The following is a 16,706-nucleotide window of genomic DNA, read 5'->3' as shown; positions in this document are numbered from 1 at the left end:
CTAGATCCTAAGCTATCTAGACCAGGAGTGGCCGATGTAGAGGGAGTTGGCTGCTGATCATCACTGACTATGTCATGAACATCAGTAGCACCCTCTTCATCATTGGGAGTTACCAAAACTTCAGGTGTATTTGCTTCTACTTTATCAAAAAAATTAATTTGATTTAAACTATTATCAACCACAACATTTTCAACCATTTTATTAGACTTAAAAGGGTAAACATTCTCATAAAACTTGACATCTCTTGAGAAAAACACTTTTTTCTCATCCAAACTCCACAATTTATACCCTTTTTTTACCTTGGAATAGCCTATTAAAACACACTTATCAGCATGATAAGCAAATTTATCTGATTCATTTAAAATAGTACTAAAGCAAAGACACCCAAAATTTCTAAGATGTGACAGAGAGGGTTTAAATTTAAACATAACCTCATATGGACTCCTACCATTTAACACAGAAGACGGAAGCCTGTTAACAATATACACAGCAGTCAGAATGCAATCACTCCAAAACCTCAAAGGCAGACCACCCTGAAACATCAAAGCCCTGGCTATATTTAAAAGATGCCTATGCTTCCGTTCAACCACCCCATTTTGTTGTGGGGTGTATGAACAAGAAGTCTGATGTATTATACCTTTAGTTTTACAAAATAATGACATTTGACTGTTAACAAACTCAGTTCCATTGTCACTTCTAAACATTTTAATCTTCCTTTTAAACTGAGTCTGAACTATTTCATAAAAATCTTTAAGATTTTCAAACACTTCCATTTTATTTTTTAAAAGAAAACACCACACAGACCTTGAAAAATCATCAACCACAGTCAAGAAATATTTAAACCCTTCATAACTAGTGACCTTATACGGACCCCATAAATCCAAATGAATTAAATCACCAATTTCTTTAGACTTATGTTCACTCAACGGAAAAGGCACTCTTACTTGCTTAGACCTATGACAAATCTCACAAGGACTATGTTCAGTTGAATTAACATCTAAATCATCTTTTAATATAGCCAAAACCTGATCTGAGGGGTGGCCCAGCCTACTATGCCACAAATCAGACTTAACAACACTATTAAAACACATATTCACAACATTACCATCTTTTCCTACAAAGTACAGCCCATTTTCTTGTTTACCAATCACCAGGATTTTCTTTGACTTCAAATCCTGAAGCATACAATTATTCTCATTAAACAATACATTAATGTTGTTATCTTTGGCTAACTTATGAACAGACAACAGGTTAACACTATATTCAGGAACATAAAACACATCCTTTAACACAACATTATTAATCAATCTTAGTTCCCCAATTTTTAAAACACTCACACTAGTTCCATTAGGATGACCCACCTTTAAACCACATTCAGATACATCTATACAGTTAAACATATTTTCATCATTTTTAACCATATGTTGATTAGCACCAGAATCAACAACCCAATTATGATTATGACTAAAAATGGAACTACTAGAGCAACTAACAAAACTGTAAACACATGAAGACATACCTCCCATATTAGACTTCACCTGATCTCCCTCAGGTTTATCACCAACTAAACTTAAGAGCTTTGCAATCTGTTCAGAAGTAAAAGGCAAAGCAGAAACAGCAGAACTAGAAGGGCCAGTAGAAACACTAGACTTACTAGTATTGTTACCACTATTATTCCTACCAAAAGTCCCACTAGATCTTTTCCTCATACCAGGAGGATACCCAATTATCTCAAAACAACGATCAACAGTATGACCAACCATATTACAGTTAGTACACTTCAAATTAGAATTTGACCCCCTAAAATTGTTTCTTCTTCTAGAATCAAAACTCTGATTTGACTTAGCAACAAAAGACACAGACTGACTCTTTGACCCACTACTTGAGAGTCTATGTGACTTTTCTCTAGAAATTAAAGCATAAGCTGCTTTAACAGAAGGAAATGGTTCTCTTGTCAACAACTGGGTTCTCACAGGTTGATACACATCATCCAAACCCATGAGAAACTGCATTAGTTTGATTAGAGTTGAAAAATCATTATAGTCTTTGGCTGCCTGACAAGAACATGAAGGCAGTTGCACCATTGCATCAAACTGCTTCCACATAGTTGTCAGTTTGTTATAATATTCAGCCACAGAACTACCATTTTGAGATATACAGTTAATTCTTTTATACAAGTCATAAACAACAGAACCATCAACCTTATCATAGGTTTCTTTAAGGTCAGTCCAAACTTCAGAAGCAAGTTTAGAGAAAACTTGTCCTAAAAACAATTCCTCAGATATAGAATTAAGTAACCAGGTTAAGACCACAGAGTTGCACCTATCCCACTGAGCAGCAAGCACATCATTATCTTTAGGTTTCTCACATTTACCGTTTATAAATCCAAACTTATTTTTTGCTTCCAGTGCAAGTTTCATTGCACTGGACCAAACTGAGTAATTTTCAGTACCTTTAAGTTTTAAATTTACTATGGTTAAAGCACTTGAGTCACTAGGATGTAAGTAAAGTGGATCCCCTATGTCCAACTTGCTGATCAGGGTAACAGATGTACCCTCACCACCAGTCATGATTCAAACAATAATAGCACAGATATCACAACAATAACAAGCAACAGATAGAACAAACAATAACTACACAGATAACACTAACAACAACAAGCAACAGGAGAGACAAGAATCAACACAAAAAATAGGCGAAACTGAGTCAGGGACCAGATTCCAGGTTCATCACTCAGAGGTGCCTGGACAAGCCTTTACTCAGGAGCCACACTAAGAACTAGACAGACAGCAACAAACAACAATAACAAATAAGGTGCCGGTCCTCACTACCCCGACTTCAACTAGCCAACAACCAAGAAAACAAGATACAAAGAGAACGATCTTACAGAGGGTGCGATTTTAAAGAGGATCTGAACTACAGCCTTCACTTAGGGCTATAGACTCAGATCAGAAGACAATACACCCGGTCAGTTTGCCCTGTATCCTTCTAGGGTTACAGAGACCAACACGGGTCTTCAACTGCACCGGATAACAATGATTCCACACCAAACCCTAGTTTAGGGTTTCACCAACAAATCACGCCAATGACACACCAGAACACCAGATCTGAGAAGATCTATCACCAATCACCAGGTTTCAAGGAACAAACCCTAAAAAACAAACAAAACACAAAATCAGACAGATAATGCAGCGGAAACTCAAAGATCAACAACACCAAGAGCTATATAGCTCTGATACCATGTTAAAACAATGGTATGACGGTTTATGAACAGGAAATAACAAACACAAACAGAGAAATAGCGACAAAACGTGACCAAAAATCTTATTAACCCAAACCAGAAAAGTACCCCCCAAAACCCTAAGATCTTACAATCGTAAGATCTGTATAAAGAGGAACGATACAACCAGAGTTGATGATCATCCACTGATGATCATCTATACCAACAATACACTGAGATCTCTCTAACAGATGAGAGAACCAAAGATACAACGGTGAAAACACCAACAAACCCTAACTAATACAGTGATGAAGAAAGCGAACAAGAATGAGAGATCTCGAACTCTCCATCTGATCAAAGCCTTTTATATTCTCGAATACAGCATGTTACAACAAGATCCTCATCTATTGCAAAATGGCAGCTTCAGTCCTCAAAGTTACAACAAGCCCCCCTGAGATATTTCCTGAAACAACCACTTGCACAACAACTTGTAACAACTAATCAAATCTGTTATAACAGCCCAAAGCCCAATAACCACATAAGCTCAACAAGGAGCCCAATAAATAAACAAGTTAAAGCCCAGTGAAGAATGACAAAATAATACAATGTATTATTTTAACAGGGTCCTCTAATCATGTAAGGCCGGACGGGTATCATTCACCGATTACATGCGGGGTGTTGTTTTCACCGAGCGGTGATTGGCTGCTGGCAAGATTTTGGTGAGCGGGGAATGGGTAATTCGGTGTATAGTCCCCGATGCGGGAAGTGGAGGAAAGGAAGTGAGATGGGGTTTAATGGTGGGTCTCAACCCCTTTCAACCAATCATATTTTTTTTTTTAAATTTTTTACCACTCTCCAGATGTTTGAATCACTGTCAGTGATTGAGTACAAAATGGGGAGTGAAATGCGGACTTGACATGACATGATATTATTGGCTAGACGGTAACTCAAACACCCTAAAATGATTGAATGATACCGTCCACCCTAATATTTAATTTAGAGTTAATTGCTCGGATGGTCCCTGTGGTTTCACGTTTAGTCCCCACCTTTCAAAAATAACAGGTATGCTCCCTATGGTTTGTCATTTTGTTACTCGGATAGTCCCTGGATAGATATCAGTTAGTTTAGAAATAGCTGGTATGCTCCCTATGGTTTGTCACTTTGTTACTCGGATAGTCCCCAGAGTAAATGTCAGGGGACTATCCGAGCAACAAAATGACAAACCATAGGGAGCATACCTGCTATTTTCATGAGTGGGGACTAAACGTGAAAAATTGTTAAACCACAGGGACCATCCGGGCAATTAACTCTTTAATTTATATTCTCGCTAATTCTTCGACAATTATATAATACTTAAATTAAATAAAATAAATTAAAAAATATTTTTTCATGCACTCTAAGCAAACTACCCTTTTTATTTTATTTTTTTCTCTTTCCATTTGTCACACAAACTCCCTCACTATCTCACTATCTCATCTTCCGGCGAACTTCCGACTACAAAATGTCAACCGCCGACGAGTTTTCACGATCAGTCGATATGGGTCTCAGGCTCTCCAAACGTATATACTACGGCAAAGACGGACCTGCCACGTCAGCTCCAAAACCTCCATCAATGGAGAAATCATTATCATCATCTTCCTCAGCTTCCTCACTCCGGTTACCGTATAATCATCATCCAACGGCACCGATGGTATACGCCGTTATAACGGAGCCCGGTGTTGTGGATAACCCGGATATCCGGAGCTACCAGCCGTATGTTTATGGACGGTGTAATCCACCGGCGTTGATTCCGTTGCATATGATCGGAGTCGTGTTGAAGGTGGAGTGTTATTTGGATACCGCGGTTGTTACGGTTGACGGCGTTTGGCGCGTTCATTGCTTAACGTCAAGTGCATTATGCGATTGTCGCGTTGTGATTCCGATGGGTGAGCAGGTAATATTGCTCATGACAATATGACATTATGTATAGTTATATATATATTTTTTTTATTTACGATAGGATCAAATACAAATAGTCTGTTCGGTGCAGTGACATTTTTGTAAATAGTGTCACGCTAGTGTTTAGTATTTTTTGCACGATAAAATCTATATATGCCCGATACCATTTCTGCACCTATTAGCATTAGGGGATACGGTGTGGAAGAATTGTGTGTCGGTAAACTTGGTTTACCGAAATGGCAAACCAATGCCTACAAAAGTTTACCGATCATAATTGGTTTCATGCGGTGACGGTATACCGATGCGGCAAAGGGAGGAAGAGGAGAGAGAGGGGGTGTGGGGTGGGGTCCATTCCAATCTCAACCAATCACATCTTTTTTCCTTTTTTTTTATTTAAAAAGTTTACCACTTCACCAAATGTTTAAACCATTGCCAACACTTTTCAGTAAAGTTTAAACATTTTTGACTGATTGACATGACACACTCTGATTGGTCGGTTTTTTGGTTTACCACTCCAAAGTGTTTAACCACTCCTTACACCCTTAGGGGACTAGGGGTGGTTTACTAGTGATAGAATCTATCACTCCCACTATCCAATCAAGTCATGCCACGTGCACAACCAATATTCTATCACTAGTGATAGAAATGTAGAGGGGGTGGTATCACTAGTGATGGTATCACAACCTTTTTTATTTATTCCATCACTGTACAACTCCTCAGCACTAGAGTACAACCCACCATACACAAAGTTCCAAAGTTCAACGCGTGACCACCACAACGCGTTAACTCTTCCACGCGTGACCATCACTAGAGGCGGCGGTGTATAACGCGTGACCACATTTCATCACGGAACAATTTAGCTCCACCCCGGGTCCTCTTAGTATGAAAATGAAAATTTAAAGTGTTTTTTTTATGTAAATATAAATATAAAATTTAACAGTTATTGTAGATAATTTTGATATATAAGTGGATTTAGTTTTTTTTGAACGGCCAACGAATCCTCCAAATGGGCTACTGGCGAAATTCACCACATCGGGATACACTCGCCTTCCGAACCGGGGAAAACCCTCACCTGGGGCCGAAGCCCGTGAACACTCGCCCGAAGGCACGACAGTGCGGTGAGGTAAAACCCGCTCAGTTCAAGGATCGAACTAGCGATCGCCGCCTACTCGCCTAGTCTCCCATCATCACCAGGTGCCGCAGAAACTAAATGCTAGGGGCAGGAATTGAACTTGGGTCACTTGGAACACAAGGCCTCTCCCTTACCACTCCACCACTAGCTCATTGGCTATAAGTGGATTTAGTGGAAGCAAACTCTAATGTTATATTAACTTATTGTTTTTATTATACTTATCGAATGATTTGTTAATAAGAAATTTTTATAGATTGGAAATGTGAATGATTTGGTAATAAGAAATGTATATAGATCGGAAATGTGTAACAAAATTAAATATGAAAAATTGTAGTACGTATACATTAAATAGGGTATCATACTTTGTTCAGTTTTTATTGGAGAAGCTGTAACATGTGACAATTAATCATTTAGTCCATGAAAAAGTGGTTGTACAACTGCACCGTTTATCATTCATACGGATGACCATTTAATTCCTAGAGTACTTTTTATAATTACTTTATATTTTCCATTCTTATATGTCTTGCATTTTTCCCAAATTACATCATGTGAGCAATTGAGCATCGTACTTATAATGTTAAGGTGGTGGTTGTTTTTGACGTTTCATTAAGGGTGTACTTATTGGCACATCCATTTGCCTATCTACACACCTTAAAAGATGTTTTTTGTTCTTATATGCACACCTTGCAGTGTCGAACGGTGGCCAAAACGTGGCGTTTTGATCCGGTTAACCTAACAAAGACTGACGGGTCTGTTGACTGGACCAAAACGCCGAGCTTTGGCCGCGTTTTGGTCCTGTCAACCAGACAAAAGACTGACACCCGGTCTGGTTGACAGGACCAAAACGCGGCCAAAGCTCGGCGTTTTGGTCCGGTCAACAGACCCGTCAGTCTTTGTCTGGTTAACCGGACCAAAACGCCGCGTTTTGGCCACAGTTCGACACTGCAGGGTGTGTACATAAAGACAAAAAACATTTTTTTGGGGTGACTATCTACACACCAAGTGTGTAGATAGTTTGGGCCTTCATTAAAGTCTGCGCGAGCTCTTTTTGGTGCAGACTTGACCATAACACTTCTAAGATCTTCTAAGCTCTGGAGAGAGAGAGGGTTAAGCACCACCACCCACCACCACCACTGTCCACCACCCACCATCGTCCATCATTACCACCACCGTCCACCACTCACCACCATCGTCTACCACAATCACCGTCCACCACCCACCACCGTCTACCACAACCACCGTCCAACACCACCACCCACCACTACAGTCCGTACACCATCGCCAATTTATTTTAGAAGTCTACATACGTTAAAAACAAACAGTCTTAATGCAGAGGTTTGGTACACCTCTTCTTCTAAAGATGTGGTCCGCAGACTACAGACATTCTACCTCTTAAAAAACAAACAACACCTAAGTATTTGCTTTTTCTCGAAATATTTTTTAATAAACACGTTACTTTAATCTATCATTAGTAACAATATAATTCAAATCTACTAATTACAATTAAAAAAAGGATTATTTGTCACGCGGGGTTATTTCGTTACATCTAGTGGTCTTTGATTTGGATAATGAGTTCATAGGAATAGCAACAACAAAATGATCTGTCACGCGGGGTTATTTCGTTACATGTAAATCTTAAATAATCAGAACCAAACTCATGTTGTGATCTTTATGGTTAATTTGGCTAACAGGGTTCACTTCTAGGTGTTGAGGTTGAGACCACTAGAAGATCATATTTTACGCGGTTGATAACACCTGAAGACGAACAAGACATGAATGGCCAAGAAACCACAAAAGATGGCTTCTTAATGAAAGGCAATACATACACTTTTCAAGTCTGTCAGGTATATATATATATAGAAACCATCTAATAAGATATATGTAAGTAATTATTATTGCAATTAAATTTGAACGAGTGTTAATATTGTTTTACCTGCTATATAAGTTTACATACTTCAATGGTATAAAAACTAAATGTAAGTTAGACCATATGTAGTGGGGCGTTCTTTAAAAAAAAACTTCAAAAATAACACCCAACCCCCCCCCCCCCCAATTACATAGGGCGTTGTTTGGCATTTTTTTTTTGAAAAAAAAGTTAAGCAGCGTTTTATTAACAACGCTCAACAAACAACTTGCATGAGGATGAGATGTTTGACTAGCCAATGGGAGTGGTCCAAGTGTAAGTTTCATTTTCTTATTTTTTTTAATCATTTTCTCTATAAAAAAATAATTGTTTAATGATTGGAAGGGGTGTTATTGGGCATTATTCCCACTACGGCACTTTTGCAATAACCCCCAATAATGCCCCATGCTGACTGGACTGCCACGTGCCATGGCGAAGCTTGACCATGAAAAGGGGGGGGGGTCGAAAACGTATATACCCAAAATTTTCTATACGAAAACTACATATATAACACTACTGAGCGAAAAGTTCGGGGGGTCGGGCACCCCTCCCGGCCCCTCTTAAGCTACGCCCTTGGCCACGTGTCGCAAAACGCCCCATGATAGGGGCATTATTGAGCTAAACCACTACACATGGTCTTACAAAAGCCAATTTCTCCTACATATAATGATGAAAAATGTGAAACTAGCTAGGTAACATTTTGATGTAATTAATGCATAGGATATTTGACATTATAAAGTCACTTAATTAAATTACTCTTTGACACTAATATTGTAAGGTTGAAGGAGGATCTAATATCCATGTTAAAGCAAGATGGGCACAGAAAATGTCGTATCAAGGCGATGGTTTTTGTTTGTGCGTGCCGTTCACTTATCCTGTTCACGTATTTCCTGTGTCGAAGAAAGTATCGTGTACAGAAAAAATACTTCTAGATGTGAATTCTGGTACATATGGCGCGGTTACATGCAACATTGCTAGCCATCCTTTAAAGGCAAGCCAAAAATACTTACACAAAGACTTTCATACTCGTTTTTTAATTCATACAACTTCCTAAATTGCTTTATCCAAAAAAAATAAAAAATTATCAGCGTAAGAATATTAATTTTATAATCCTAATTACCACATTGGTTGTTTATTAAATATTTTAAAAGTGGGAAAAAATGTGGTCCGTCAATCAACCACACTCTGCTTGTTTTGACCCGTTACTCAACTAGCTAGATCATCTGGTTTCGCTCTTTGTAGGAAGTAAAACGACGAGCTGGGCAATTAAGCTTCTCGTATGAGGCTGAGGTTCTCAAGTGGTCTACTCAAGATTTCTATTTTTCTTATTCGGTAACACGAATGATCTTATATACATCTTCGTACCAATTAATTTTTTTTAGATTTTCTTAGCTAATGAATTTATTATCGGGTTGGCTCCAGGTATGCGCAAATGAGATATTCGGTGGTTTGCTCGTGCAACCTCCATCTCTAAATGATTATGATCAGAGAGATATGTTTTGCTTTTATCTTTTTCCAGGGGTTAACCAAAGCATGAAGGTTAGTATCCAATTATAGCAAGTCAAGTTGGCCTTATAAGAGAAAATTAAGAAAAAAAAAATTGTATTTATATAGTTTGAGAAATATGATATTTTTAAACAATCTATATTTATAATAAGTTAATAACTATTAAATGTTTAATAGGCTTTTAAAAAGGAAGTTGTGTTTATAATCGACATTAGTGGCAGCATGAGAGACGAGCCGCTTGAGAAAACAAAATATGAAGTCGTAGGATCTCTTTGGAAGCTAAACCAAGGAGATATGTTCAACATTTTAGCTTCGAATGGTGAAATTAAGTCGTTCTCTTCTTCGTTGGAGTTTGCGACAGAAGAAACGATTACTAATGCAACTGAATGGATGAACACAAATCTTATTGCTCATGGAGGCACCAACCTCATGCTTCCTTTAAAACAGGTAGTTAATGTAATATATGAATGTCATGATCCGCATCTTCGCACAAGGGCGGACCTATGTTGATTGGTGGGTGGGCGGGCGCACCCCTTGAAAAAAAATTAGTGTATTTTTTACGCAAAAAACCTGATCGCACCCCTTGAAAATATCGTTGAACCCCTCATCTGCACCCCTAGAAAAAAATTTCTGGGTCCGCCACTGTCTTCGCGTTTGAAAATGATTATTGTATTTTTTGTCGTTGAAAATGAAAATGATCGTTGTACTCAGGCAGTTGACATGGTTGGTAAAACCAGTGATTCGATTCCTCTCATTTTTCTCATAACCGACGGGGCTGTTGAAGACGAAAGAGATATATGTAATACGATGAAACATCACATCGGGAATGGACAATTAAATTCTCCTAGAATTCATACATTTGGCATAGGTTCATATTGCAATCATTATTTCTTGCAAATGCTTGCAAGTATTGGAAGGGGATACTTTGATTCTGCACTGGATGTAGGTCAGTTTCAAGTTTTAACAACCGGAACATGTCGTGTTTTATGTTCCTATTTTAGTAATTATTCAACACTAATGTTTTTTTATTTTTATTTTTTTTACTAGATTCAATCAGCATCCGTATGCAAAAACTGTTTGACAATGCCACAGCACCTTTGCTTTCAAATGTAACCCTTGATGCTTTACAAAATCTCGAGTCACACGAGGTACTTTTCTTCTTTTTATACTTATATGGTTTTGATATATATATATTTTTTTCGCTTATATATATATTTTTTATTTAATTATTGCAGATATTCCCGTTTCGTCTTCCAGACTTATTGTCAGGAAGACCGTTAATCGTGTCAGGCAGATTCAAAGGGGAATTTCCTGACACTGTTAAAGCTAGAGGTTTGTTGGCGGATTTTAACACACGTGTGATTGATGTCAAAGTAATGAAGGCGAATGACATGCCGTTAGAAATGGTAAACATTATAGTATGATAATCTTTGAAATAATCTTGTAGTTTTGTCATTTCCAGGCAGGGTGGATAATAGGTTCAGGGCAAAACTTGTGAATTTTACTGTGGGTCAAAATGGGACGGGTCGGGTCGGGTCGGACTGAGCCAACAAAATTTTTTTGACCATACATTTTTGTTAATTTGGAAAAGAGTAAAATGGCAAAATCGTCCCTGAGGTTTAGTCATTTTTGCTTGTTCCATCCAAAATGATATTTTTTTTGTGTAATGGAGCCCTTCAGGTTTGCGTTTTATTGCCATTTTCATCATTGAGTTTGGCAATTTATTGCGACTTTCTTCTCTCGAAATTTGGCCCTCAGGGATGAAAATGGCACCTTAGGGACGAAAGTCGCAAAAAGTGATCAAACCTCATGGACGAAAATGACATTTTACTCTTTGGAAGACGATCCATATGTCTAAACCACATGCCTTACAATATGTCAAAACACATGCCAAAATCAAAGGAATAAATGAGAGAGGAAATGCTAATGATGTTAGTGAATTTTACTAATACAATTCATAGTTGTTAAAAGCCATCGCCTCTTGCGCCTAGGCCCATTTTTCAGGCGAGGTGAGGCAGTTGCGCCTTAAGTCCAGGAAATTGCGCTTTAATTCTCCAGGTGATGGTTCAGGTGCACATTCCGGCGAGATTCCTGGATTCCGGAGAGTTTCCGGCCAAATTTTCTAAATTCCGGCAAGATTCTAGCTAGATCCGTACTTTTATCTAAGGAAAACTACTTTTCTGCACTAATACACTAATAATTTAGAACTTTTGGTTCTAAATAAATGATATAAAGTGTTATAAAATAGATTTTATTTATTTTATTTAAAGAATAGTATTCTTTTTCTAATACATATTATATTTTTAATTTTATTTTCATCATGCGCTTTATTTTTCTCAAGCCCTTGCTTTTTTTGCGCTTTGCGCCTAGGCCCCAGGCGAGGCCTATGCGTCTTGAGTGCGCCTAGCGCCTTTAATAACTATGATACAATTATATAATAACAAAATAAATAGTTTTATTTACAAGTAAAATTTGATTTAGAAGAGTTTAAGCATTTGGATACCCTTTCAGGCGACTTTGGCCCTTTCTTTATACATCTATTTTACCCAATTTGACTCGTTATCAATAACATACAACCCGAAGACTCATTTTAATATATTGCATTACAATTTATCACATCTATTTTCAGGTATGCGCGAGGAGGGAAATTGCTACACTCACTGCACAAGCATGGTTAGACCAAAACACCGAACTAGAGCAAAAGGTTTATGTTCATGTTCTTGATATCTATATCGGATTACAAGTTATCGGAACTTGTGTTTTATTTATTTTTTCCTTTTTTTGCAGGTTGCAAAAATGAGCTTACAAAGAGGGATTCCTTCTGAATATACGCTCATGATTCTAGTTCAACATGAGAACGTAAAACCAGCCATCGAATCCGTTTCACCAGAAGAGGTACGCGTATTTGCATAAACACATGGTAAATCATTGTTTCTATAGAATGTCAAAGCAATGACTTCTCCGTAAGTTTGACCATGTTGACTTTTTTGATGTGGCGCTACTTCAAAATCGACATGTCATCAGACCAAACTGATCTCTATGTTACATGATTATTTATACAACTATGCTAAATGGTCTACTTGTAGGGCTGGCATGTCGTGTATACCCGTACACGATAAGACACGACACGATAAGATACGATACACGAAATCCCATACACGAACACAACACGATAACTTATCGTGTCCTTTTTTCAAACACGAACACGACATGATATACACGAAAATTACCTGTAAATACCTGTTAACACGACTGTTCGACTGTTATACATGAAAAATACCTGTTAACACGAATAAAAACATGAACACGACATGCTATCTGAGAGTTACAGAGGGAGTTTAGGGTTTTATTTTTTTTTTTGAATTGAATGGGGAATAAAAATAGAAAGAAATTAAGGAACCCACACGCAAATGGCTGATGAGTTTTATTTAATTTAATTTCTTATCGTGTACTAACGGGTATTAACAGGTAAACAGGTATTTAACTTGTTTATACACGAAAATTAGCAGGTAATCTCGTGTCTACCTAACCTTCTGGGGTAGCCCAGTTGGCCAGCCTCACCCAGCCTCTTCTTGAGGTCACCGGTTCGATTCCCGGCAATGCCCTAATGGGGTGTTGGGGCTCTTCACCGTGGGTAATCACCGCCAGGCAGCTATGGGGCTAAGCTAGCTTGCGGAGTTGCAATACTCCGGCGGATGGGAGGTCCGTGCAACTACCCCCCCCCCCCCCTAATCTCGTGTCTACCTGTTTGGTACATGATACCTGTTAACTTCGTGTAGGTCCGTGTCGTGTATTCGTGTAAAATTGCCAGCACTACTTGTATAGGAGTAAAGTACACGGATGGTCCCTGTGGTTAACCAAAATTATGGATTTAGTCCCTAGTTTTTCAAAAGTACACGGATGGTCCCTGTGGTTTGCACTTTGTAACGCGTTTAGTCACTAAATGTTGGGAATTAAAGGTTGGACCACTGTCGGCAATAAACTCAGATGGGATTATTATCGGCACTATATGACTACTGTATACCCTCAGTAGTCAGTATTGCTTCTAGGATAAAAAATCTGATATCGTGAAGTTCTAACCTTTTGTGACACTTGCGCATTACAGTATCGTTGAATTATATATGGTGGGATCTTCAGAGGTCGCAAGTGATCAATAAAGGGTATGATTATTAGGAAACTTTTGGAAATGTTTTGGTAACTATGGAGGATCCGAGAATGTATGTTTTTAGTTTTAAATTAATGCTTGTGTAAACGACTTTTTGTTGATTGGAAATGGAACCGATATTTGCTTATTGATATAGTATCATCGCTTTGAGGAAGTTGTTTTTATCGTTTATACATCTTTTGACATTCTGTTGTCGTGATATACATAGAACATGTGTAAGGAACATACATTTCGGACTGAATTGAACACATTACCAGCTAAACCAAGACGATAAACCTACGCATTTTGACAACCCATTGAGCATATACTTTTTTTGGCTTTAAGCTGCTTAACCGGTTTTTCAGATCAAGATTAATAACCGGTCACAAACCGGCGGTTCGGTTATAAAACCGGTTCGAGAACCGGTTAAAACAAAAACCGGTTTCGGTTTTTTTCCCGATTTCGGTTCTAAAACTGGTTTTTTGTACACCTCTATACCTATGCATTAATATTAATAAATGAACAAATCTTTGGTTTCTTTTCAAAACCATAGCAGCTGGTTAACTCGAAAACCACTGAAGTAGCCAGTTTTAACTTGCGTGATTCTACTCTTGTGCTCGGCCAGCCTGTTTTTGAGAACAAGTAGCTGATTTTTATAACATTATATATATATATATATATATATATATATATATATATATATATATATATATATATATATATATAGGGAGGAGCTCATGCGAGAACCACCCTTATTGTGAGAACCTTGAGAACCAATGTGAACACAACCTAAAATAGCTAAAAAACCTAAAAAAAACCTAAAAAAACCTAACCCCCAACACCCCCCCCCCACCCAAAAAAAACCTAACCCCCCCCCCCCCAAGCTAAAAAAACCTAAAAAAACCTAACCCCCACCCCCCCCCCCAAAAAAAAAACCTAACCCCCACCCCCCCCCCCCCCAAAACCTAACCCCCCCCCCCCCCCAAGCTAAAAAAAACCTAACCCCCACCCCCCCCCCCAAAACCTAAACCCCCCTCCCCCACCCCCCAAAAACCTAACCCCCCCCACCCAAGCTAAAATGCTAAAAACTAAACCCCCAAAAAACCTAAAAAAATCTAAAAAAAATCTAAAAAAATCTAAAAAAATCTAAAAAAATCAAAAAAAAAAATCTAAAAATTTTTTTTTGATTTTTTTAATATTTTTTAGGTTAAAATCGCTACTTTTCGAAGCAAAAAAAAAAAAAAAAAAAAAAAATTTTAAAAAAAAATTAAAAAAATTTTTTTTTTTTTTTTGATTCGAAAAGTAGCGATTTTAACCTAAAAAATATTAAAAAAATCAAAAAAAAAATTTTATGTGATTTTTAGCTATTTTTAGGCATTTTTGGTGTGTTCACATTGGTTCTCGCGGTTCTCACAATAAGAGGTGGTTCTCGCATGATCTTCTCCCTATATATATATATATATATATATATATATATATTTGCAAAGAGAAGTTGGGGTAATGCTTGGCACTCAGTCATTATTACGATTTTAACTCCAGTTTAAAATTACGAATTTGCCCTCTTTTCAAAGTTACGATTTTGATCTTGGTTTAACATTACAGTATTGTCATCGCTTTAGCTTTTGGCAAATTACGATTTTACCTTGGCCGAAAATTACAATTTTGCCCCTAATTAAAAATTACATTATGATATGATTTTACCCCAGGTAAAAATTACGAATTTGGCCCTATTCAAAGTTACGAATTTGCCCATGGTTAAAAATTACAGTATTGTCATCATTTTAGCTTTTGACAAATACGATTTTACATCAGCCAAAAAAATACAATTTTGCCCCCATCTAAAAATTAAAGTGTTGCCACAGGTTTAGTTTTTTAGCAAAAGTGTAGAAGTGTTTTATTTTAATTGGTTGACTCGATTTTTTTTTTCGTGTCAGGCAACTGTCTAGTACTCGCTCATTAGTCCTGACAAATTATAGTTTCGCCCCGAGCTCAAAATTACTGTTTTGCCATCGTTTTAGGATTGGTTACATGTGTAAAATACCCGGGAATAATTATAACACATTCCAGGTTTTTTTACTAGGGTCTGGTTCCGGATACGTGTTTTTGTTACAAGCGGAGAAGGTGAAAATAGGTGAATCTTGCACCCTTGGCATATATCGTCCACACCATGTGTTACATACCAAACAAGAGAACCAAAAGACTAGTCTGATGGGTGAGAGAGTCTATTTAGTATATATAAACTCCACATTAATTGCTCATACAACTGATGTGGAACAGGTCCCATACGATAAAATGATATTAGTCATAACAGTTTTCATAGAACAAGAGAGAACAAGATGTTTCTAGCAAGGGCAGTCTTCGTGGAGTTAAGCTCTTAAATAAAAGTATAAGACGTTACGATAGTATATATCATGATTCATGATTGTTCAGGAAAGTATTATTTTAATACATATATATTAAAAGAATTATTATAGTATATGTCATGATTCATGATTGTTCAGGAAAGTATTGGACGGTAAGTTAGACGAACACAGAAGAAGATATGGCAGACATTAATGAGACCTTTTCCCATGCGCAGTGATTAACAATCAATGCTTCTAACTTCATTTTCTTCTCACCTAATTACGTTTCTTTTGCATAATTACTTTCTTAATCATAGTTAAACCTATTAATAAGGACATATGTAATGGGGCGCGAGGAGATGCATAGCGCCGATACGGCGCCCATAACACCGCCCCCCGGGGCGCTATGAGAAAAAAAAAAGAAAGGGCGTGTTTTATTTCGCGGCGCTATTTGTTCTCCATTTTCCACTTTGGTCCCTGCATTTTACAATTTGGTCCCTGCATTAAAACACTTTGGTCCC

General features: G+C 37.6%; 1 protein-coding gene across 2 annotated transcripts; it reads left to right on the top strand.

Moving 5' to 3' along the window:
* Positions 1–4,621: 4,621 nt before the first annotated feature.
* On the top strand, positions 4,622–13,995 carry LOC110935466 (von Willebrand factor A domain-containing protein DDB_G0292028-like). 2 transcript variants are annotated; one of them, XM_022177846.2, is made up of 12 exons: positions 4,622–5,153; positions 7,982–8,134; positions 8,972–9,184; positions 9,436–9,525; positions 9,616–9,732; positions 9,877–10,146; positions 10,411–10,645; positions 10,747–10,847; positions 10,935–11,105; positions 12,329–12,403; positions 12,487–12,594; positions 13,805–13,995. In XM_022177846.2, the coding sequence occupies exons 1-12, from the start codon at positions 4,722–4,724 to the stop codon at positions 13,811–13,813; spliced, it is 1,974 nt and encodes a 657-aa protein (XP_022033538.1). In that variant the 5' UTR covers positions 4,622–4,721; the 3' UTR covers positions 13,814–13,995. The 2 variants fall into 2 exon arrangements, with proteins under 2 accessions (XP_022033538.1, XP_022033539.1); XM_022177847.2 differs by having other exon boundaries at positions 4,640–5,153; positions 7,995–8,134.
* The last annotated feature ends 2,711 nt before the right edge of the window (positions 13,996–16,706 follow it).

The sequence above is a fragment of the Helianthus annuus genome, chromosome 4 (genome assembly GCF_002127325.2).
Source record: "Helianthus annuus cultivar XRQ/B chromosome 4, HanXRQr2.0-SUNRISE, whole genome shotgun sequence".
Classification (NCBI taxonomy): Eukaryota; Viridiplantae; Streptophyta; class Magnoliopsida; order Asterales; family Asteraceae; genus Helianthus; species Helianthus annuus.
Note: the sequence above shows the minus strand (reverse complement) of the source record. Positions and strands in the feature narration are given on the sequence as shown.

Coding starts and splice junctions, on each gene's coding strand:
- LOC110935466 (XM_022177846.2), top strand. CDS start 4,722: ATGTCAACCGCCGACGAGTTTTCACGATCAGTCGATATGGGTCTCAGG. Junction 8,135..8,971: donor ACACTTTTCAAGTCTGTCAG/GTATATATATAT, acceptor TAATATTGTAAG/GTTGAAGGAGGATCTAATAT. Junction 10,147..10,410: donor TCATGCTTCCTTTAAAACAG/GTAGTTAATGTA, acceptor CGTTGTACTCAG/GCAGTTGACATGGTTGGTAA.